General features: G+C 41.2%; 1 protein-coding gene across 12 annotated transcripts in view; it reads right to left on the bottom strand.

Annotated features, from left to right (window-relative positions):
• Positions 1-344: 344 nt before the first annotated feature.
• Positions 345-23688, bottom strand: part of snx14 (sorting nexin 14) — a 148589-nt gene continuing 125245 nt past the window's right edge. For 9 of the 12 annotated variants that reach the window (XM_041212468.1, XM_041212452.1, XM_041212410.1 and 6 more), the window contains 3 exons: positions 18639-18730; positions 8826-8882; positions 345-2208 (listed from right to left, as the gene is read on the bottom strand). In XM_041212468.1, the coding sequence (XP_041068402.1) occupies positions 2170-2208; positions 8826-8882; positions 18639-18730 (188 nt within the window). In that variant the 3' untranslated portion in view covers positions 345-2169. The remainder of the gene's footprint in view (positions 2209-8825; positions 8883-18638; positions 18731-23688) is intronic. The other 3 variants (XM_041212438.1, XM_041212424.1, XM_041212429.1) reach the window with 3 other exon arrangements.

The following is a 23688-nucleotide window of genomic DNA, read 5'->3' on the forward strand; positions in this document are numbered from 1 at the left end:
GGGAGACCAGGAGCTAACGTAGATAAGCAAGGTCAGGGATGACTGATGAGCTGAAACTTAGAGGTTGGAGGAAGAAGTCAGGGAATAGCACCATCTAAACTGAGCAGTCAATGCCATAATAAAAGGACACCAGCATGCTTGAAATAATTTGTGAATCACATCTTTTGGTTTTATGCATCTTGTTTTTGCAATAACTTAATGTGCAGGAAATACTGTACTTGCTTGACAATGATAAATGCTAGCTGTGAATAATCAGTTATGAAGTATGCTCATAGTACATAGTTCTGAAAGTTTCAAGCAGTAATCCTCACTCTCAATTTGGGCAGCAGACAAACAGCAAGTGCTTTTTTTTAAAAATACTTTTTAATCCAGAGGTACTTTGGTCATTGTTTACATTAGAGGTTGTTTCTTACTGATTGGACCACAATCCATATTATGAGTGCGCAACACTCCAGTTTAACATGAACTGCATTGTTATCCTCATTAACATCTGGGAACTTCTGCCAAAATTGGGCAAACTGTCCCACAGACTAGACAAGCATCAACCTGACAAAGCCATATTCACAGAATCATGCCTTTCAGCCAATATCCCAGAATCCTCAATTGCCAATCCTGGCCATTGTACTGTCTCACCACAGGAAGGACAGATAGTACAGAGGTAATGGTACACTGGTACACAGTCAGGATGTAGTGCCCCTGGGAATATTCCAGACCTCATGAAATCTCATGGCATCAGGTCAAACATGGGCAAGAAAACCACTGGCTGATTACCGCCTACCACCCTCTCTCAACTAAAGAATTAGTGCTACTCCTTGTTGAACGCCAGGGTATAGCAAGGGTTCAGAATGTACTGTGGATAGGGGACTTCAATGTCCGTCAACAAGATTGGTTCAGTAGCACCACTGTTGACTGAGCTGACTGAATCCTGAAGGACACAACTACCAGATGGGAACTGTGCAGATGGTCAGAGAACCAGCACAAGGGAAAAATATACTTGACTTCATCAATCTACCTTCACAGATGTATCTATTCATGACAGTATTGGTCGGAAAGACCACTGCACAGTGGTCTCATCTTTACTCTGAGCACAAACTTTATCCAGTTGCTTGGCACTACTGTGTTAAATGCGGTAGATAAAACTGGGCATCTATGAGGCACTGAGGGACAGCATCAGCAGGAGAAAGGTTACATCACCCCAAACTGCCCAGTATATCCCTCAATCTTCAATGAGATCTGTAGGAGAGCATGCCAGGTGCACCACCAGGCATATCGAAAAATGAGGTACTAACCTGGGAAAGCAACGAGGCAGGCCTACATGCGTGTCAACAGTAGAAGCAGCATACAATAGACAGAGCTAAGCGATCCAATAACCAACAGATAGGATCAAGCCTCTGCAGTCTTGCTGTAGCAGAGGTGAATGATGGTGGACAAGTAAACAACTAATAAAAGGAGACTCCATGACTATCCTCATCCTGAAAGCTGGCAAAGCCCAGCACACTAATGCAAAAGACAAGACTGGAGCATTTGAAACCATTATCAGCCAAGCAGGTGATCACTTTGGCCTCCTCCTGAGATTCCCACCATCACAGAAGTCAGTCTTCAGCCATTTGGATTCATTCCACATGATCTTGGCAGTGCAACCATCGTCTGCTCACAACACTTCAATGGGCTTCTGTCTATATTCTATTATGCATTTGTAAATTCAAATCCAGTGCTATCAAGGTCTCAGACCAGCCACATTCCATGTGCATCAACAAGATCGGCATATTGTCTACTTGCCAATCTGTCTGGATCAGATTACAAAACAATACACAAATTTTGCTTAACTCAGTCTTCTAGAGCATTAGACTTAATGCTCAATCCAACTATAGATAAAGTCACTGGATTATCCGGGTTTCCACAATACAATGATGCAGTATCCTTTATTGGTGTGGTGTAGTGGAATGCACACATGTTCAGAAAATAAATCAGCATTTTTCAAATAAAATTAATGTTCACATTCACAGCACAAATTTCATAAAATTAATGTTCACATTTACTTACACACAAGTCTCACTAAAAATATTCAGCATTCATACACATAATTCCACGGAATATAAACAGCATGGCTCTATTGCACTCCAGCTCCTAAAAAAAGGTCTCTCATAGGGAAATGGGTAGCAGTATTCTTCATTTCCACAGGGAAGCAGATGCTGCCTCTTTCTGCACCTGTAATATACAGAAGACCATTTAGACAATATACTTTGAAGCAGGCACAGGTCACAGGTGTATTTAGAGCAGAGATATTTTCAGCTTTCGTTCTCACGATTTCAGCCCCTATTAATAAAGTCATAAGGCCTCAGAAACAAAACCACACACTACTGGACACTGACTTACCGGCTCAGAGACCAAACAGTAGCTGGCATTGGAATGTGTAGCCCTTTGCTTTGATTGCCATCCATAGCAAAATGTTAGGGACACATTAAACAATGTTTTAGTAGGCATGCGAGTCATGCTGTACCAGGCCTTGGAGCTCTCAGTACTGGTACTGGGTTGAAGCACACAAATATTCTATTCACCAAACATCGCCCACCATAATAACCATCAAAATTTTAGAAAATATCATTCCTCCCTTTTGATCAACTCCACTCATCTTCCAATTCTTATCCACAACTTTGTTTACGACTCTACTCCACATTCATCAATATCCTTCAGATCACAAGCCCTTGCAAACAATCTCCATTCCATTCAGTTTAGTGGCTGAATTATTCCATCTGGATATCCTCCATAACTTTCAATGGAACAATCAGAATCCCACTTGCAATTCTACAAGGGAATTTTTTTGTCTCTTCTGCAAGTTTCATCAATAGCTACCACCTCTTACATTTGATCACTCCATCGTTGCTCACAAAGAGAAGCAAAGATGAGGGAGGCCACTTGGCCAAAATAGCTCATCCTTCCCTAGAATCTATTGGCACTGCCAACACAGCACCTAGCTTCCTTTTGAATGACTCGAGATCTTCCCCTCCCATTTAACCTGGAACTCTTTGTAACGACAGCAGCTTGCACAAGAATTGTTCCCAAACATCATCCTGAACTTGTATTTTTCTTGTTTCTATGAATTTTGTCCTTCAGACATGGTTTAGGTTGAAGTAGGGTGCTGGATTCACCTCCGCTTTGTATTTTATATACATCAAGACCACTCTATTGTCTATTTCCAAGGCTGAAAAGACCCAGTTTTGCTGATCCTTCCTCATAACTGGCTCGTGGAATCACCTGAGCCACACTTTGGCTGCACTCCTTCTAGGGCATGGATGCTTCCTTTGTACCACAATGATCAGAACTGAACTCACTCAACATGTCGCCTAATGCCAGCCACTACACAACTTCAGCATTGTTCTCTGGCTTATTCTCTACTGATCTAACAAGGTAACACAACATTGGTTGCTTTGTCAAGTGTGGTTCTGCAATGAAAGGACGTGGCTCGCTCTCCAAGCTAGTTAACATCGTTCTTCAAGTATTCTCTTCATCCAATGTTTATCAGCTTAACTATGTCAAATTGAATTCAATGTAGGTGCAAATTTTGACCAGACCCAAGATCAGTTGCTTCATCAATGACTCGATCCCCTGCCCTCCAAATATCTGAGAATTTTATCAACAAATATTAATTTTCTGAATCAAGCCTGTTGCTATAGATTAGAAACGTAAGAAATAGGAGGAGTAGGCCATTTGGCCCCTCAAGTCTGCCCTGCCATTCAATAAGATCATGGCTGATGTACCCTGGGCCTCATCTCTTTGGTGACAGCTCCTCATAGACCTCAGTTCCCCGATATTTCAAAAATCTATATACCTCCTCTTTAAATACTTTCAGTGATCTGGCCTCCACAACTCTCTGGGGTAGAGAATTCCAGGCATTCACTACCCTCAGAGAAGAAATTCCTTCGCATCTCAGTTTTAAATAAATGTCACCATATTCTGTAACTATGTCCTCTAGTTTGAGTTTCCCCTACTAGTGGAAACATTTTCTTAACATCTACTCTGTTAAGCCCCCTCAGAATCTTGTATGTTTCAATAAGGTCACCCCTCATTCTTCTAAACTGTAATGAGTAAAGGTCTAACCTGTTTAGCCGTTCTCGATAAGTCAATCCCTTCATCTCAGGAATCAGTCTAGTGAACTGCTTCCAATGCCAGTACATCCTTTCTTAAATACAGGGACCAAAGCTGTACACAGTACTCCAGGTGCGGCCTCACCAACAGTACAGTTGTAACAAGACTTCCCTATTTTTAAACTCCAACCCCCTAGCAATACAGGCCAAAATTCCATTTGCCTTTTTAATTACTTGCTGCATGCTAACCTTTTGTGTTTCATGCACAAGAACACCTGGATCCTTCTGTGCTGCACTTTTTTGGAGTCTCTCTCCAGTTAAATAACAGACTGCCTTTTGATTCTCCCTACTAAAGTGCATGACCTCACTTTCCTACATTAAACTCCATCTGCCAAGTTTTTGCCCACTCACTCAACCTATCTATATCCCTTTGCAGATTCCATACGTCCTCATCACAACATGCCGTCCCACTTATTTTTGTACCGTCAGCAAATTTGGATACATTACACTCTGCCCCCTCCTCAAATCATTAATATGGATAGCAAATAATTGAGGCCCTAGGACTGATCCTTGTGGCATTCCACTAGTTACAACTTTCCAACCTGAAAAAGACCCATCAATCCCAACTCTGCCTTCTGTAATGGTAGGGGCCCCAGCACAAATCCTCGGGGTACTCCACTTAACCAGGCATCACTCCGCAAACTAATGCTCTTCACTTCTCTTTCAGAGAATTCTTCATCAACCTTCAAATTTTACTTTAAACTCTTACAGACTTTCATATAGTACTTTATCCAGGATTTTAGAAATCTATACATGCAACATAACAGAACTTTGACATCCACTTAGGCTGCCATTTCCTCAAAGGTCAAGAGAGTTAGTCAGACAGGATCATCCTTCCTCAATGCACAATGGGTGCCCATCACAGTTATTTACAAACAAATAACTTGCAAATTTGCTCCAACAATTCCAGTATTTTGTTAGTCAGTTAGTTGTCCAGACTATTCCTTATAGAAACATAGAAAATAGGAGGAGGAGGCCATTCGGCCCATCAAGCCTGCTATTCATTATGATCATGGCTGATCATCAACTTAATAGCCTGCTCCCGCTTTCTCCCCACATCCTACGATCCCTTTCACCCCAAGAGCTCTAACCAACTCCTTCTTGAAAACATACAATGTTTTGGCCTCAACTACTTTCTGTGGTAGCAAATTCCACAGGCTCACCACTCTGGGTGAAAAAATTTCTCCTCATCTCAGTCCTAAATGGTCTACTCTGTATCCTCAGACAGTGACCCATGATTCTGAACTCCCCTACCATCGGGAACATAATTCCTGCATCTACCCTGTCTAGTCATGTTAGAATTTTATAGGTTTCTATGAGATCACCCCTCATTCTTCTAAACTCCAGCAAATGTAATCTTAACTGACTCAATCTCTCCTCAGATGTCAGTCCCGCCACCCCAGGAGTCAGTCTGGTAAAACTTCGCTGCACTCCCTCTATAGCAAGAACACCCTTCCTCAGATAAGGAGACCAAAACTGCACACAATATTCCAGGTGTGGTCTCACCAAGGCCCTGTATAATTGCAGCAAGACATCCCTGCTCATGTATTCGAATTCTCTTGCTACGAAGGCCAACATCATTTGCCACCTGCTGCACCTGCATGCTTCAGCGACTGGTCTATGAAGACACCCAGGTCTCGTTGCACATTCACCCCTCTCAAGTTATAACCATTCAGGTAATAATCTGCCTTCCTGTTTTTGCTACCAAAGTGGATAACCTCACATTTATTCACATTATACTGCATCTGCCATGCATTTGCCCACTCACTCAGCTTGTCCAAATCATACTGAAGCATCTCTGCATCCTCCTCACAGATCACCCTCCCACCCAGCTTTGTGTCATCTGCAAATTTGGAGATATTACATTTAATTCCCTCAACTAAATCATTTATATTGTGAATAACTGGAGCCCCAGCACCGATCCCTGCGGTACCCCACTAGTCACTGCCTGCCATTCGGAAAAAGACCCGTTTATTCCTACTCTTTGTTTCCTGTCTGCCAACCAGTTTTCTATCCATCTCAATACACTACCCCCAATACCATGCGCTTTAATTTTACATGCTAATCTCTTGTGTAGGACTCTGACGAAAGCCTTCTGCAAGTTCAAGTAAACCCATCCACTGACTCCACCTCATCAATTCTACTAGTGACATCCTCGAAAAATTCCAGTAGATTTGTCAAGCAAGATTTCCCTTTCGTAAATCCATGCTGGCTCTGTCCGATTCTGCTAATGTTTTCCCAAGCGCTCAGCTATTAAATCTTTTATTAGGGACTCTCGAATTATTTCCACTACTGACGTCAGGCTGACTGGTCTATAATTCGCTGTTTTCTCTCTACCTCCCTTTTTAAATAGTGGGGTTACACTAGCTACCCTCCAATCCATAGGAACTGTTCCAGAGTCTATAGAATCTCAGAAGATGACCACCAATGCATCCACTATTTCTAGGGCCACTTCCTTAAGTACTCTGGGATGTAGATTATCAGGCCCTGGCGCTTTATCGGCCTTCAATCCCATCAATTTCTCCAACACCATTTCCCTACCAATACTGATTTCTTTCAGTTCCTCCCTCTCACTAAACCCTGTGTTCCCCAACATTTCTGGTATGTTATTTGTATCCTCCTTTGTGAAGACAGAACCAAAGTATGTCAGCCAGCCACTTCTTTGTTCCCCATTATAAATTCCTCTGTTTCTGACTGTAAGGGGCCTATATTTGTCTTCATCAATCTTTTTCTCTTCACGTACCTATAAAAACTTTTACAGTCAGTTTTTATGTTCCCCGCAAGCTTACTTTGTACTCTATTATCCCGTTCTTAATCAATCCCTTGGTCCTCCTTTGCTGTACGAGGACACTCAGGTCTTGTTGCACATTTCTATGACCAATGTTTTCGTGCTAGAAATTGAATTATCCAACAATGTAAGCAACAGCAAAATGGAAATTCTGCATTGAAATCTTCTCAATTATCAGAATTTGCATTAAGAGTAGATAGTATCAACATTCTTGACTTTATAATCACAACTGATCCCAAATGAACCTCTCGTATCTTCATCACAAGAAACTGCATTTCTTTTTTGGTATCGTCTTTATCAACTTTACCAAACCCAAGTTCACCAAGGCTTTACATGCTGCTCCCACTGCCGAAGAGCTCCTTCTGAAATTTCTCTTGTAGTTAGATGTGGGAGACAAAAAAAAAGCTTGCCTTTCACAATGAAATCCTCCTCACCTCATTTCAAAGTCAAATTTTCTATCTTATTGATACTACTCTGGATAGCAATACTCAGAAGTTTCCTATAATTTCCCCATAGTTAAGGCTCTTCCCCCTTCTGCATCCTCACTCAGTTGAAATAAGGGTATTCTTTCTCAGAAACACAAAATTGTGGAACTCATCTTCCCTAGGTTTTCCCTTCCTCTGATAATATTCAGATTTTTAAACCCTAAGTTTAGCATCTCTTGATCACAACCATTCTGATTTATGTCATTCTTTTCAACAACAGTAGTGATCTCTGTACTTCATTGCTGTCCAAGTTTGCCAAATGAAAGCTTTGAAATGATTCTCCTCCCTGGTCTAGACCAATGTTTGACCCACAGATATAAGGTGAGACAGTGTTGGGCAATTCATTCCTATATGTTTCCTGTGGAGCCCTCTAAGTCTCCCTCCAGTTGTGACTCAAATTACACAGGAAATTTATAAGAGAAGAATCTTGCTTAATATTTAATTTGCATTCTGCAGTCTTATATTGGTTCAGATTAACTTTGCAGGTAAATGATATTACCCAGTGATAGCTAAATTCCTAAAATAATATACTGTGAACCCATCTTAAAAAGGACAAAGAAATTGCAGACAGTGTAAGACAGAATAACAGTGAAGTAGTAAGTGACAAATGTGACGCATTCTGGCCACTGGAGTACATAAAGCAAGTGGAATAAATAAATAATAAGAATGAAGAGAGTGTGACACAATGTCCAACACAAAAGGTGACACAAACAGGTTCAGGCAGATAATGCATCCAAGGTCTTACCTTGAGCAATGACACAAGAGATCCACTATTGTGTGACATAGATCTTGTGCAATTTATTGTGGTCAGACACAGGGAAGGGAGAGAGAAACCTTCAGAGAGAAGGAGAGTTCAGACATGCAAAATGAGACTGAAGTGTAGCCATTTTAGATATTTATGTAAATATCTGAACTATATATGTGAAACCACTAGTGAGAGAATTTGAGCCAAACAAGTGGAGAAGGGAATAGTGGTTCAGACATACCACAGAAATTTACATCAGAAAAGCAAACCATTTGGCCCACTGTAACTGTCCAATCCAAAATGAATCCTACTGCCTTGTATATTCTCCTGTTTCAAAAATGTAGCTGTTTTCAAGAAAGATGCAATACTGCTTCGCCAAGGCTTTCCATACTCCAACAACTTTGAATAACAAGATAAACCCTCATCACTAACTCTCCTCAATCTGAAGAAATAACCATTGCCTATTCACCATCAAAACATTGCATAATTTAAAAATGTCTTATTAAAACTCCCATAAACTTTTTGCTCCAACCAAAATGGGTTTAAATCCTCTCCTCAAAACTCAAGTAGTTCAGACAAGGAGATAGTGTGCTCAGACTCTCAAAAATCTGTGAAAATTATATTGCACCAACAAAATTAGATGTGTCTACTCCTGCTCTTACCTTACTGAGTTCAGGAAACAGCTCCTGCAGTACTATGTCCAGCAATACATATGTCAGCTGAAATAAAAGTAAAATAAATACTTGAACCATGTGAAATCTAAAATTATTTACTAACGCAGAAAGATTTTTTAAAAACTATTTCTGGCTTTGTTGGGAACTAATTGCCAGTCTTAACCAGTCTATGGTCTCAGGCTATTTAGTCTCATCACAAGTATTTTCCCCCAACAATGGCCTTGCTCAGTATACCGAGCTTGAACTGATAGCAGCATTTGTTAAGTACATCACCATGAAAGGTAAATCAGGTTTAACAAACCTATTGGAGTTTTTTGAGGATGTAACGGGCAGAATAGATAAGGGGGAACCGGTAGATGTGGTACATTATTTTCAGAAAGCTTTTGATAAGGTCTCACACAAGATTAAACAAAATTAAAAGTAAATTAAACAAAATTAGAGCATATGGGATTGGGAGTAATATACTGACATGGATTGAGAACTGGTTAATGGACTGAAATCAGTAAGAATAAATGGATCATTCTCAGGTCGACAGGCTGCAACTAGTGGGATACTGCACTTGGGCCCCAGCTATTCACAATCTATATCAATGATTTGGACGTGGGGATTAAATGTAACGTTTCCAAGTTTTCAGATGAGACAAACTAGGTGGAAGTGAGAGTTAGGAGGAAGATGTAAAGAAGTTTCAAGGGCATTTGGAGAGGCTAAATGAGTTGGCAAAAATTTGACAGATGGAAAAATGTGGAGAAATGTGAGGTTATTCGCTTTGGTAGGAAAAACAAATACAGAGTATTTTCTTAAATGGTGAGGGGCTGGGAAGTATGGAACTTCAAAGGGACTTGGGTGTCCTTGTTCATGCTTCACAGAAACTAACATACAGGTACAGCAAGCAATTAAGGCAAATGGTATGTTGGCCTTTATTACAAGGGGATTTGGGTATTGGAGTAAAAATGTCTTACTGCAACTATATACAGCTTTGACCATTGTGTGCAGTTTTTGTCTCCTTACCTAACATAAGATATTGTCAAAGGGGAAGTGCAATGAAGGTTCACTAAAATAATTCCTGGGATGGAGGGATTGTCCTATGAGGAAAAATTAAATAGACTAGGCCTTTATTCTCTGGAGTCTAGAGGAATGACGAGTGATCTCATTCAAACGTACAAAATTCTTACAAGGCTTGACAGGGTTGATTGCAGGAAATATGTTTTCCTTGTCTGGTGGGGTCAAGAACAGGGTGCACAGTCTCAGGATAAAGGGAAGGCCATTTAAGACCGAGATGAGGAGGAATTTGTTCACTCAGGTGGGGGTGAATACTTGGACCTCTCTGCTCCAGATGGCATGGAGGTTTGGTTGTTGAGTATGTTCAAGGCTGAGATTGATAGATTTCTACATATTAAAAACATCAAAAGGTAAGGGGGTAGTGCAGGAAAATGGTGTTGAAGTAGATCAGCCATGATCTCAGTGAATGGCAGAGCGGGCTCGAATGGCTGAATGGCCTACTTTTGCTCCTATTTCTTATGTTCTCATACAAATATTTGTTAAATACATCGACATCAACATTTTCCTAAAGATTTATCAGTCACTGTTACCTTCAAATCTAAAGTGCACAGCCTGCACTGAACAACATGAAGGTGAATTTCTTGACCTAAGTTAGGCAATGAAATGGCCTCACTCTAAAACCTCACATCTGCAGGCTTGTGCAGTGAAATTCTTGTCACTAAGGGAAGGAATGCCCATTTTTCTCATCCAAAACTGCACATCTGATATCTGTCTACTTCCATGATTTTGTTAACTAAAATCAAGAAACAATTTACAATTTTACCTAAAATAGGAGTTTTTCAGAGAACATGGCAAAAATGAAGCTGGCTTCATGTATGCTGACATCCACCAGCTCTTTTTCTCCATTACCAAGTCAACCCATTAGCCCCTATATTGCTTGATTGCTATCCAGTCTTAGTCAAACCTCAGCTTCCACCAGTTAAACATTGGGGATATCAAAGTCAAGCAGGCCAACCTCCAACCTGCTCAATAAGAGCATGGTCAATCTTGGGCCTCAATTTCACTTTCCCATCCCATCTCAATTCCCTTGATTCCTCAAAACTTCAAAAATCTCTCTCAACCATGAGTACAGAGCATCCACAGCATTGAGGTAGAGAAATCCAAAGATTCACAAGCTTCTGAGCAAAGAAATTCCCTTTAACAGATTTAAATGATCAATACAAAAGTATAGTCATGCTGGAAATCTAAAATGAAAACAGAGAATGCTGGATATACTCAGCAGGTCTGGCAGCATCAAGCCACCTCAGAACCTTACATGTTTCAATGAAATCATCTCAATCTTAACTCCAGAGGGTATAGGCCTATTCTACTAAACCTCTCATCTCAGGAGTCAACAGTGAACCTTTGCTGCATTGCCTCTGAGGCCAGAATATGCTTCCTTAGACATGGAGTCCGAAATTGCACACTGCACTCCAGGTGTGGTCTCCCCAAAGCTCTGTATGTTGCAACAAGGCTTGAATGATCTTTTGCAAGGAACACAGTTAGCATGCAGGTACAGCAAACAGTCAGGCAGAATGGCATGTTGGCTTTATTGCAAGGGCAATACAGTACACCAGCAAGGAAGAATGGAGTCCCAGGGTTTTGACCCAGCATCAATGAAGAAAAGGCGATATAGCTTCAAGTCAGAATGGTGTGTGAATTCGAGGGGAACTTGCAGGTGGTGGTATTCCCACAAGCAGGCTGCTTTATCCCAGACAATGAGTTTCTTAAGTGTTGTTGGAGCTGCACTCATCCAGGCAAGTGGAGAGTGTTCCATCACACTCCAGACTTGTGCCTTCTAGATGGTGGACAGGCTTTAGGGAGCCAGGAGGTGAATTACTCTCCAAAGAATTCCCAGCCTCTGACCTGCTCTTGCAGCCACACTTAAGAAACTCATTGTCTGGGATAAAGCAGCCTGCTTGTGGGAATACCACCACCTGCAAGTTCCCCTTGAATTCACACACCATTCTGACTTGGAGCTATAATCGTCTTTTCTTCATTGATGCTGGATCAAAACCCTGGGACTCCATTCTTCCTTGCTGGTGTACTGTATTGCCCTTGCAATAAAGCCATGATGCCATTCTGCCTGACCGTTTGCTGTACCTGCATGCTAACTATGTTTCTTGCTTTGTTGCAATGTACAGAGCTTTGGGGAGACCACACCATTCTGCCTGACTGTTTGCTATATCTGATGTCATGGGCAGTCACTCTCATCTCTTGAATACAGTTCTTCTGTCTATGTTTGACCAAGGCTGCACTGATGTCAGGAACTGAGTGGCCTGGCAGAGCCCAAGCTGAGCGTCAGTGAGAAGGTTATTGCTAAGTGCTGCTTGATAGAACTGTTGAAGACACTTTCCATTACTTTGATGATTGAAAGCAGACTGATGGGGCAGTAATTGGCGGAGTTGGACTTGTCTTGCTTTTTGTGGACCAGATTTATATAGGCAATTTTCCCCATCGCCGGGTAGATGTCAGTGTTGTAGCTGTACTGGAACTGCTTAGCTAAGAGCATGGCTATTTCTGGAGCACAAGTCTTCAGTACTATTGCCAGAATGTTGTCAGGGCCCAAAGCCTTTGCAGTGCCTTCAGCCGTTTCTTGATGCCACATGCAGCGAGCTGAATTGGCTGAAGGCTGGTATCTGTGAATCTGTGATGCTCGTGACTTCAGGAGGAGGCCGAGGTGGATCACCTACTTGGCACTTCTGGCTGAAGATGGCTGCAAACACTTCAGCCTTGTCTTTTGCACCGATGTGCTGAGTTCACTCATCGAGGATGGGGATACTTGTGGAGCCTCCTCCTGCACTGAGTTGTTTAATTGTCCACCACCATTCGTGACTGGGTGTGGCAGGACTGCAGAGCTTAGATCTGATCCATTGGTTGTAGGCTTGCTAAGCTCTGTCTATTGCACGCTGCTACCGCAATTTGGTCCTGTGTTGCAGCTTCATCAGTTTGACACCTCATTTTTAGATATGCCTGGTGCTGCTCCTGGCGTGCCCTCCTGCACTCTTCATTGAACTAGAGTTGAACCGCAGGCCTGATGGGAACAGTGGAGTGGGGATATGTGGGTGTATACAATTCTGCTGTTGATGATGGCCCACAGCAACTATTGGATGCCCAATTTGAGTTGCTAGTGCTGTTTGAAATCTATCCCATTTAGCATGGTGGTAGTGCCACACAACACAATAGAGGGTATCCTCAATGTGAAGACAGGACTTTATCTCTACAAGGATTGTGCAGTGGTCACTCCTACCAATAGTTTCATGGACAGGTAGATTGGTGAGGATGAGGTCAAGTAGGCTTTTCCCTCTTGTTGGTTCCCTCACCACCTGCCAAAGATCTAGTCTAGCAGCTATGTCCATTAAGACTCAGCCAGCTTGGTCAGTCGCGGTGCTACCGAGCCAATCTTGGATGATGGACACCCACCCAGAGTACATACTGTGCCCTTGTCACCTTCAGTGCTTCCTACAAGAGCTGTTTGACATGGAAGAATTCTGACTCATTAGCTGAGGCGGGACAGTAGGTGGTAATCAGCAGCAGGTTTCCTTGCCCATTTTTGACCTGATGCCTTGAGAATTCATGGGGTTCAGAGTCGATGTTGAGGACTCCCAGAGTAACTCCCTCTCGACTGCATACTACTGTGCACCATCTCTGCTGAGTTCGTCCTGCCGGTGGGGATGGTGATGGTGGTGCCTGGGACATTATAAAATATGATTTTGTGAATATGACTACGTCAGGCTGTTTCTTGGCTAGTCTGTGGGACAGCTTTCCCAATTTTGGCACAAACACCATGTTGTCAAGGAGGAGTTTGAAGGATCGACAGGGTTGGGTTTTCCCATGCTGTTTCTGGTGCCTAAGTCAATGCCAGGTAGTCTGCCGAGTTTCATTCCTTTTAGACTTCCTAGCGGTTGGCTACAACAGAGCATTTAAGAGTCACGGATAAGGTGAGCTTGGTGGGTCTGGAGTCAAATGTAGGCCAGGCCAGGTAAGGGCAGATTTCCTTCCCTAAGGGACATTAGTGAACCAGATGAGTTTTTATGACAATCAAAAATGGTTTTGTGCTCACTTTCAGCTTTTAATTCTAGAATTTATCAGTTGATTTTAAATTCCATCAACTGCTGTGGTGGGATTTGAATCTATGTTCCCAAAACATTAGCCTGGGCCTCTGAATTACTAGTCCAGTGACATTACCACTATGCCACTGCCTCTCCCCAACTCTCCTGCTCTTGTTCAAAATAGTGCCACAGAAGCTTTTACATCCACCCAGGCAGGCAGATTATCATCAGTTTAACATTTCATCCGTAAGACAGCACATCCAACCATGAGACATTTCCTCAGGACTGCACTGGATTGTCAGCCTTGCTTTTTTTGCTCAAACCATGGAGTGGAACTTGACCCCAAAACATTGTCACTTAAGAGGCAACCAAGTAAGCCACAGCAGACACAATCCATAAACCAATTTCTAGCCATGCTAACATATTACACCCAACCCCATTAGCTCTTATCTTGTGTAATAACCTTTATTTTATCTTGTGTAATAACCTTTGCTTGTTAAATGCCTTTTGGGAATCCAATATCCTACATCCACTGGTTCCCCTTTGTGTATGAACAAGTGGACCCATTTCTAAATGTACTGTTGGACTAACAAGGCAGCTAACTACATGAGAGACAATTCTCTCTTCCTAAGTTAGAAAGAGAATATGTAAGACAGTCAAGAGCTGAGATGAAGAGCTACACAGCAAGACTGATCTTAAAGGGCTTGAAAGAGGAGATATTACTCATTCGTATCACACACGTTGCAGATAAGTGAAAAAAGATTTACCAAAGTTGACAGACTTTGCATAGGAGGCCTGGGTTTATCAAACACCAGCCAATACAGGTTTAACTTATATTCTTGGCCCAAGCATTACTATAGCACATTTTAAACATAAATTATTTTCTGACCCATCCACCTCAAGTAAAAACCCCAGGGCAAACAGAAGAGGGTCAATCTGCAGAAATAACATGTGGACAATCTAACCAGATAATATCAATACAGCTCATAATTAATGGTGAAGGCTAAGAACCCTCAAGCATGCATTCTATAGCTGTATTTGTAAATGATTAAATAACTGTTCAAAAAGATTGGCATATATACAAAACTATGCTCTGATCACCACTGATAAATTTCATTGCTCATGTCGGCATTTGCAGCCACATACATTAACATGTTTTTTTTAAAACTATGAAAACTCTGTAGTTTGCTTCAAAGTTATTGGAATACAGTGAAGATCTAAGAAAATAGCACTGCAGTTTTGGATTGAAATTTTGACAAAGTAACACGCAGATGGCCCTCCTTTAGTACCAAAGTGCATGGGGTTACACCAACTTGTTTAGTAACAAGATTAAAACATTACTAAAAGTTAGTCAATTACAGGAACATTAAAAACAGGGAGTCAAGAGCAAATGTAGTCTTCAAATGAAGTGGGGAAAATAACTGAATCAATTTTAACAGCAGAATAGACATTACCCAGTTCCCTTTTTAAAATCATACATTCTGTCCTCTTATTTATAGCTAAAGAAAGAACTTCTGCAAGTAAACAGAATCATAGAATGGTTGCAGCACAGGTCATCGTCATTTGAGCCGACATCTCAATGCTGGCTCCCTGAAAGAAGCCATTCACCTAATGCCATTCCCCTATAGCCCCGCAAATTTTTCCTTTTCAGATAATGATCCAATTCCACTTTGAGTGCCTCAATTGACCCTGCCTCCAACACACTCTCGGGCAGTGCATTCCAGATCCTAACCACTCGCTGTGTGAAAAAGCTTCTCATGTTGCCATTTGTTTTTTTTGCCAATTATCTTAAATCTGTGCCCTCTAGTTCTTGATCCTTCCACCAAGGGGAACAGTTTCTCCCTATCTACACTGACCAGGCTCCTCATGATTTTGATCTCTCAACCTTCCCTTCTCCATGGAAAAAAGTCCCAATTTCTCCGATCTTTCAACACAAATGCAGTTCCTCATCCCTGGAACCAATCTCATGAATCCTCTCCGATGCTTTCATATCTTTCGTAAAGCGTCAGAACTGGATGCAATAGTCCAGCTGAGGTTAAACTAGTGTTTTATACAGATTTAATATAACCTCCTTGCTCTTGCCCTTTATGCCCCTATCAATAAAGCCTAGGATACTATATGCTTTATTAACTGCTCTCTCAACCTGTCCTGCCACCTTCAATGAGTTATGCACAACACTTGAGCAAATGCAGGTTAATTAAGGAAAGCCAGCATGATTCGGTAAGGGGAAATTTGTGTTTAACTAACTTGCTTGAGTATTTTGATGAAACAGCAGAGAGGTAGGATGAGGGTGATGCTGTTGATGTGGTGTACATGAACTTCCAAAAGACATTTGAAAGTGCCACATAACAAACTTGTGAGCAAAGTTAGAATTCATGGAATAAGGGGCAGCAGCAACATGGATACAAAATTCGCTGAGTTACAGGAAACAGAGGACGGATGAATGGTTGTTTTTTTGGGCTGGAGGAAGGTTTATAGTGGAGCTCCCCAAGTGTCGCTGTTAGGACCACTGCTCTTATGACCTAGACACCTTGCTATACAGAACATAATTTCAAAATTTGCGGATGATATGGAACTTGAAAGTATTGTGAACCATGAAGTGGATGCTGTAGAACTTCAAAAGACATGGACAAGTTGGTAGAATGTGCAGACAAGTGACAGATGAATTTTAATATAGAGAAGTGGGAAGTGATTCATTTTGGTAGAAATAATGCAGAAAGGCAATATAAAATAGAGGATATAATTCTGAAAGAGCACAGGAGCATTTGCCCAGGTGACTATTAATGTTGTCTCAAGTCATTGTTTCTAAAAGCTTCCCCACCACCAAGGTTAAGCTGACTGGCTTGTAGTTCCTGAGCTTATCTTTACATCCTTTTTTGATCAAGGGTGTAACATTCGCAATTCTCCTGTTCTCCTCACCTAAGGAAGACTTGGAAAAACATGGCCAGTGCCTCCCCAATTTCCACATGCACTTCCTTCAGTTTCCTTGGATGCATCTCATCTGTTCCTGGTATCCTATCAACTTTAATTACAGACAGCCCAACCAATACTACCTCATTAATTTAAACCCTTCAAACAAAATAGTTAAGACAAACCATGTACCCTTTGAGGCAGAGACACAAGAAATTATTAAGAGGAATAAGGAAATGGCAGTGATACTGAACCAATATTTTGTTTATCTTCACATTAGAAGTCACAGATGACAAACCAGAAATAGAGGGTAACTAGTGGGCTAATAACAGTAAGGAACTTAAAGTAATTAACATCATCAGAGAAAAAGTATTGGAGAAACATGAGGCATTAAAAGCCAACAAATCCCCTACATGTGATGGCTTACATCTAAGGGTTCTCAAAGAAATAGCTGCAGCAATAATGGAAGTACTAGTATGATTTTCCAAAATTTCCTAGGTTCTACAACAGTCCCAGAGGATTGAAAGCTAGCAAATGCAACACCGTTATTCAAGAAAGGGGGGGGAAGGGAGAAAGGAGGGAGAGAGAACAGGGAACGACATCAGTGATCAGAAAAATGGTGGAATCTATTTCTAAGGAAGTCTTAACAACGCACTTAGAAAATCATACTATGATCAGATAAAGTCAACATAAATATGCAAAAAAGAAATTGTGTTTGACAAATTTATAAGGTTTTATGAGGGTGTAACCATTTAACCATTGCCCCTCAACATTCAATGGCATTAAATCGCTGAATCCCCTACCATCAACATCCTGGGCGTTACCATTGATCAGAAACTGAACTGGAACAACCATATAAATACTGTGGCTACAAGAGCAGGTCAGAGGCTGGGATTTCTGAGGCAAGTAACTCACCACCTGACTTCCCAAAGCCTGTCCACCATCTACAAGGCACAAGTCAGGAGTGTGATGGAATACTCTCCACTTGCCTTGAGTGCAGCTCCAACAATACTCAAGAAGCTCGACATCACCCAGGACAAAACAGCCCATTTGAATGGCACCACATACACCGCCTTGAAAATTCACTCCCTCCACCACTGATGCACAGTGGCAGCAGTGTGTACAATCTACAAAATGCACTGCAGCAACTCACCAAGGCTCCTTCAGTGGCACCTTCCAAACTCACGACTCTACCACCTGGAAGGACAAGGACACCAGATGCATGGAAACATCACCAACAGCAAGCTCTCTTCCAAGTCACTCAAATCCTGACTTGGAACTATATCGACATTTGTTCACTATCGCTGGGTTGAAATCCTGGAACTCCCTTCCTAACAGCCCTGTGGGTTTTCCTACAACACATGGACTGCAGTGGTTCAAGAAGGCAGCTCACCACCAGCTTCTCAAGGGCAATCAGGGATGGGCAATAAATGCTGGCCTAGCCAGTGATATGCACATGCCATGAACAAATAAAAAGCCTAGTAATGCAGATAAAGGGGAACCAGTAGATGTATTATTCTTGGATTTCCGAAAGGAAATCATACCAGTGCATTTGTACTTTACACTGCAATTCACCATGCTGTACTTGACAAGGGAGGTAGTATAATGCTGACACTAGGTACCCAAAAGGCAAAAGTAACATTGATAATTCCTCACAATTCAGTCTGGGAAAAAATACATAAACTGAAGAAATTCCATACATTCAGCCAGACTGCTCTTATGTCATTTGGAAGCTATTCTAAATTAGTTATTCAATGCATGAAGTAACTTGCAACATTACCCTAAATCTATGTAAACAGACCTGTTTGTTGAGCACTGGCTGCTGCAGTCCTTCAAACAGTAGTCTAATTCCCTCGTACTTGGCTTCTTCCCCAATACACTTCACAAAAAAATCTGCCAAGTAAAGAAACAGCTGATCATTGCTTTGGAAACAGGTTTTTAAAAAACTAGCAATATTCAGATACGCTCAACGTATTTGCTACCACCAGAATAACACATAGTCCACACTGGATATGATTAAATCTTAGGTCTGATACAAATATAAGTAAATATAAGTAGTTGATATGCTTTGCTGAAATAAGATCCTTTAAATAATTTCTTTTTCTAACCTCGAGCTATTTGGGTAGACTCTAGTATTTTGTGCCATGTAATGGATTCATGTCTACTAGCATTCTGTATTGCTGCGTTGTTGATGTCAACTGTGCCAATAGGAGGCACAAGACAGCAGTCAGGCACTTGCTGAAGAGGAAGGCTCATCCTCAGCAACTGCAGAACAACCCCAGTGGTCAGACATCACCTCAGTCTGGGAAATTCATCAAATCCCATCTTGAGGCAGTGCATGGGACACTATTTTACAGAACAGTATTTTCAGAAGTGAAGCACACTTTACTCCTGATAATCCAAAGTCATTTTTTGTGCAAAAATTGAATTATCCAAAATTTCAAATTATTCAACATAAGCTGGGTTACCTGTCCCACGTCCAGAGGACGTCATATGCTAGAAAATGTAGAAAGCCTGAGGATTGGGAATAGTTTAGAATTCAGGAAAGGAGGGCCAAGGGATTGATTAAGGGAAGAGAAATAGAGTATGAGAATAAAGTTGCAAGGAACATAAGAGGACTATAAAAGCTTCAATAAATATGTAAGAAAAAGATTGGTGAAGGCAAATGTAGGTCCCTTACAGTACGAAGCAGGAGAATTTATAATAGAGAACAAGGAAATGGCAAAGCAATTAAACAATACATTAGTTCTGTCTTCACGGAGGAAGACAAATAACTTCCCAGAAATACTAGGGAATCAAAGGTCTAGTGAGAAGGAGGAATTAATGGAAATCAGTGTTACTAAAAAAAGTGCTGGAGAAATTAATGGGACTGAAAGCTGATAAATCCCCAGGGCCTGATAATCTACATCCCATGGTACTAAAGATGGCGGCCATGGAAATATTGGATGCATTGGTTGTCATCTTCCAAAATTCTACAGATTCTGGAACAGTGCCGGCAGATTGGAGGGTGGCAAATGTAACCCCACCATTTAAAAAAGGAGGGAAGGAGAAAAAAAAAAACAGGGAGTTACAGATTGGTTAGCCTAACGTCACTGGTAGGGAAAATGCTAGAGTGTATTATAGGGGATGTGATAACAGGACACTTAGAAAATATCAACAGGATTAAACAAAGTCAACATGGATTTTTGTAAGGGAAATAATGTTTGACAAACCTACTGGAGTTTATTTGAGGACGTAGCTAGCAGAATAGATAGAGGAGAACCAGTGGATGCGGTATATTTGGATTTTCAGAAGCTTTTGATAAAGTCCAACATAAGAGCTTCATGTGCAAAATTAAAGCACATGGGGATGGGGTAATATATTGTAATGGATTGAGAATTGGTTAGCAGGCAGGAAAGAGAGAGTAGGAATAAATGGGTCTTTTTCGGATTGGCAGGCGGTGATTAGTGGGGTAATGCAGAAATCAGTGCTTGGACCCTAGCTATTCACAATACATATCAATGATTTGGATGAGGGAACCAAACGTACTATTTCCAAGTTTGCTGACAACACAAAACTAGATGGAAATGTGAGTGGTGAGGAGGATGTTAAGAGGCTTCAAGGCAGTTTAGATAAGTTGAGTGAGTGGGTAAATACATGGCAGATGCAGTATAAAGTGGATAAGTATGTAGCCATCCACTTAGTAGAAAAAAACAGAACGGCAGAGTTGCTGATAGATTGGGAAATATTGATGTACAAGGGGACCTGGGTGTCCTTGTACACCAATCACTGAAAGCAAGCATGCAGATGCAGCAAGCAGTTAAGAAGGCAAATATATGTTTCAAAAAGATCACCTAAACTCTAATGGGTATAGCCTAACATGCTCAATCTTTCCTCATAAGCCCAGAGATCAGTTAAGTGAACCTTTTCTGAACTGCTTCGAATGCAATTTCTTGAGTAAGGCAACCAAAACTGTACACAGTACTCCAGATGTGGTCTCACCAATGCCTTGTACAGCTGTAGCAAGGCTTCCCTACTTTTATAATAAAACAGAAAACACTGGAAAAACTCAGCAGGTCCAGCAGCACCTGTGGAGAGGGAAATGCTCTGCAGAAGAGTCATACGGACTCGAAACATTAACTCTTTCTCTCTCCACAGGTGCTGCCAGACCTGCTGAGTTTTTCCAGCATTTTCTGTTTTATTTCAGATTTCCAGCATCCACAGTATTTTGCTTTTTCCTACTTTTACACTTGATTCTCCTTGCAATAAATAACAACGTTCCATTTGCCTTCCTAATCACTTGCTGTACCAACATCCTAACTTTTGGTGATTCAATGTACCAGGACATCCAGAGCCCTCTGTGCCACACAGTTGGGTAGTCTCTCTTCGCTGAAATAATACACTGCTTTTCTATTCTTCCTGTCAATTGGACAAGTTCACATTTTCCCACATGATACTCCAACTGCCAAATTTTTGCCCACTCACTCCCTTTGTACACTCTTCATATCCTCTGGACAACTTACTTTCCTGCTTTTCTTTGTGTCATCAGCAAATTTAGCTACCATACATTTGGTCCCTTCATCCTAGTCATTAATATAGATCATAAATAGCGGAGGCCCCAGTGGCACTCCACTAGTTACAGCTTACCAATCTGAAAATGACCCATTTATCTCTTCCCTCTGTCCACTTAGTTAGCCAATCCTCTAGCCATGCTAATATGTTAGCCCCTACACCATGAGCTCTTATTTTGTAACCTCTGATGTGGCAACTTATCAAATGCCTTTTGGAAATCTAAGTACGCCACAGCTACAGGTTCCCTTTTATCCATGTTGCTTATTACTTCCTCAAAGAACTCTAATAAATTAGTCAAGCACTATTTCTCTTTCACAAAAACATGGTGACTCTGCCTGATTGTATTGTAATTTTTTAAATGTCCTGCTAGGGCCTCTTTAATAATGGATTTTAGCCTTTTCCCTAAGACAGAAATTAGCCCAACTGGCCTATACTTTCCTGCTTCCTGTCTCCCTCCTTTCTTGAATAGAGAGGCATCACATTTGTGATTTTCCAATCCACTGGGACCTTTCTAGAATCTAGGGAATTTTGGAAGATCACAACCAATGCCTCTGCAATCTCTGTAACCACTTCTTTCAAGGGCCTAGGATGCAGGCCATCAGATCCAGGGTACTTGTCAGCCTTTAATTCTAATAGTTTTCCCAGTACCTTTTCCTTACTGAATAGTTTTCCCAGTACCTTTTCCTTACTGATTTAATTTCCTCCTTCCCTTTTGTCTCTTGATTTTCATGTCTCTCAAAGGTACTGGAACAAAATATTTAACTTAAAGCATTTAAAAAATTGCCAGAACGCTGCAGAATTGAAGATGAAAACACAGGTATGTGAAATTGCTTGTAAACTCAGTGTAAAAATACAAATATTAAAATAATTGCATTTTTTCAGGGCTAGTCATTTCCGTTACTTTTTAAAATTTGCAATGCAAAATGCTTTCGTTAGAGACACTGAATTGTTTGAGAAAAATGTAAGCCCAGAACATGAAACACCTGTGAGAGCAACGTTAAAGCACATAAATGGTCGTGGGCATATGCAGTTCCAGTCAATAAAAGCCTAGCCAATATGAAAAAATTGAACTTTATTACAAACAGAGATTCAAGACTGGTTTAATTATCAGTTCTTTCAAACAACACCCCCCCCCGCCCCCCATGACAACTTCAGTGGATCAAATGAAATGTCTTTCACAGTATTCAAAATTGAATTAGAAAGGTGGGAAAAAAACATGGATCCAACAACCAAAGCTGAATAGAATCAAAGTAGCAGATGCTACGAAAAAGGGTAATGAAAGCTATTCACCGAAATGCTGAAGTTTTTTTGCATTACATTTGCTGTTTAAAAATGTAAAACAAGAAATTTGCAGGGCAAATTTGATCTCGTCTAGAATGGGTCTCAGGACAGTTGTATGCAAGAGGCATTTTGACATGTCAAAAGTCTAAGGGAGTAGTGAAAGGCTCAGGTGTGCCAAAACAGGAAACATTAGGATTTCTGCTGCTGGCCAGACCCTATTATCTACTCAGTCTCCAGCTGTCCCAGGCCACTGTAAGTAACTACACTGTCCTTAAATATTGCCCCAGTTCCAGGCTGAATTATCTGCTTGAATCCATACCCAAATGAGTTTTCTCAGCTCCAAGCCCACTGTAATGTCACAAAAGCATCGCTCCTTCAATGTGCAACAACAACTTGACTTTATGTAGTGCCTATAACATGAAATGTCCTAAGATGCTTTACAGAAAAGTAATCAAACAGAAACACAAGGAGCTATTAAGAAAGGGGGCGAAAAGCTTGAATAGATTTTAAGAAGCATCTTGAAGGAAGAGAGAGGGGATGGAGACAGTGAGATTTAGGGAGGGACTTCAAGAGCTTAGGATGAAGGCAGCTGAAGGCAAGGTCACCAATGGTGGAGCAATCAAATTGAGGGTTGTGCTAGAGGAACTTCATGAAGAGGAGCACAGACGACTAACGTAGGATGCTCCAGGCATTGGGGGAGGGGGTTAAAGGCATTGAGAGATATGAAATCAAGTATAAGAATTTTAAAAATCAAGATTTTTCCACTGTAGGCCAGCAAGCACAGGGATGATGGGCATACAGGGCTCTGTGAGTTAGGATGCAGGCAAATCAGTCAGGATGATCTCAGGTTTACAGAGGATGGAAGGCAGATTGGAATAGTTGAGGCTAGAGGGCTAGAGATAAAAAAGCCTTTAGGGCATGGAAAGACTTCATAAAATCTGAGAATGTTTAAAAATCGATTAAAAACTAGGTTGACTGACCGGCCATAAAGTCTGCATCATCTTCCACATTACTCTTCA

This window comes from Carcharodon carcharias, chromosome 2, assembly GCF_017639515.1.
Source record: "Carcharodon carcharias isolate sCarCar2 chromosome 2, sCarCar2.pri, whole genome shotgun sequence".
NCBI classification, from domain to species: Eukaryota; Metazoa; Chordata; class Chondrichthyes; order Lamniformes; family Lamnidae; genus Carcharodon; species Carcharodon carcharias.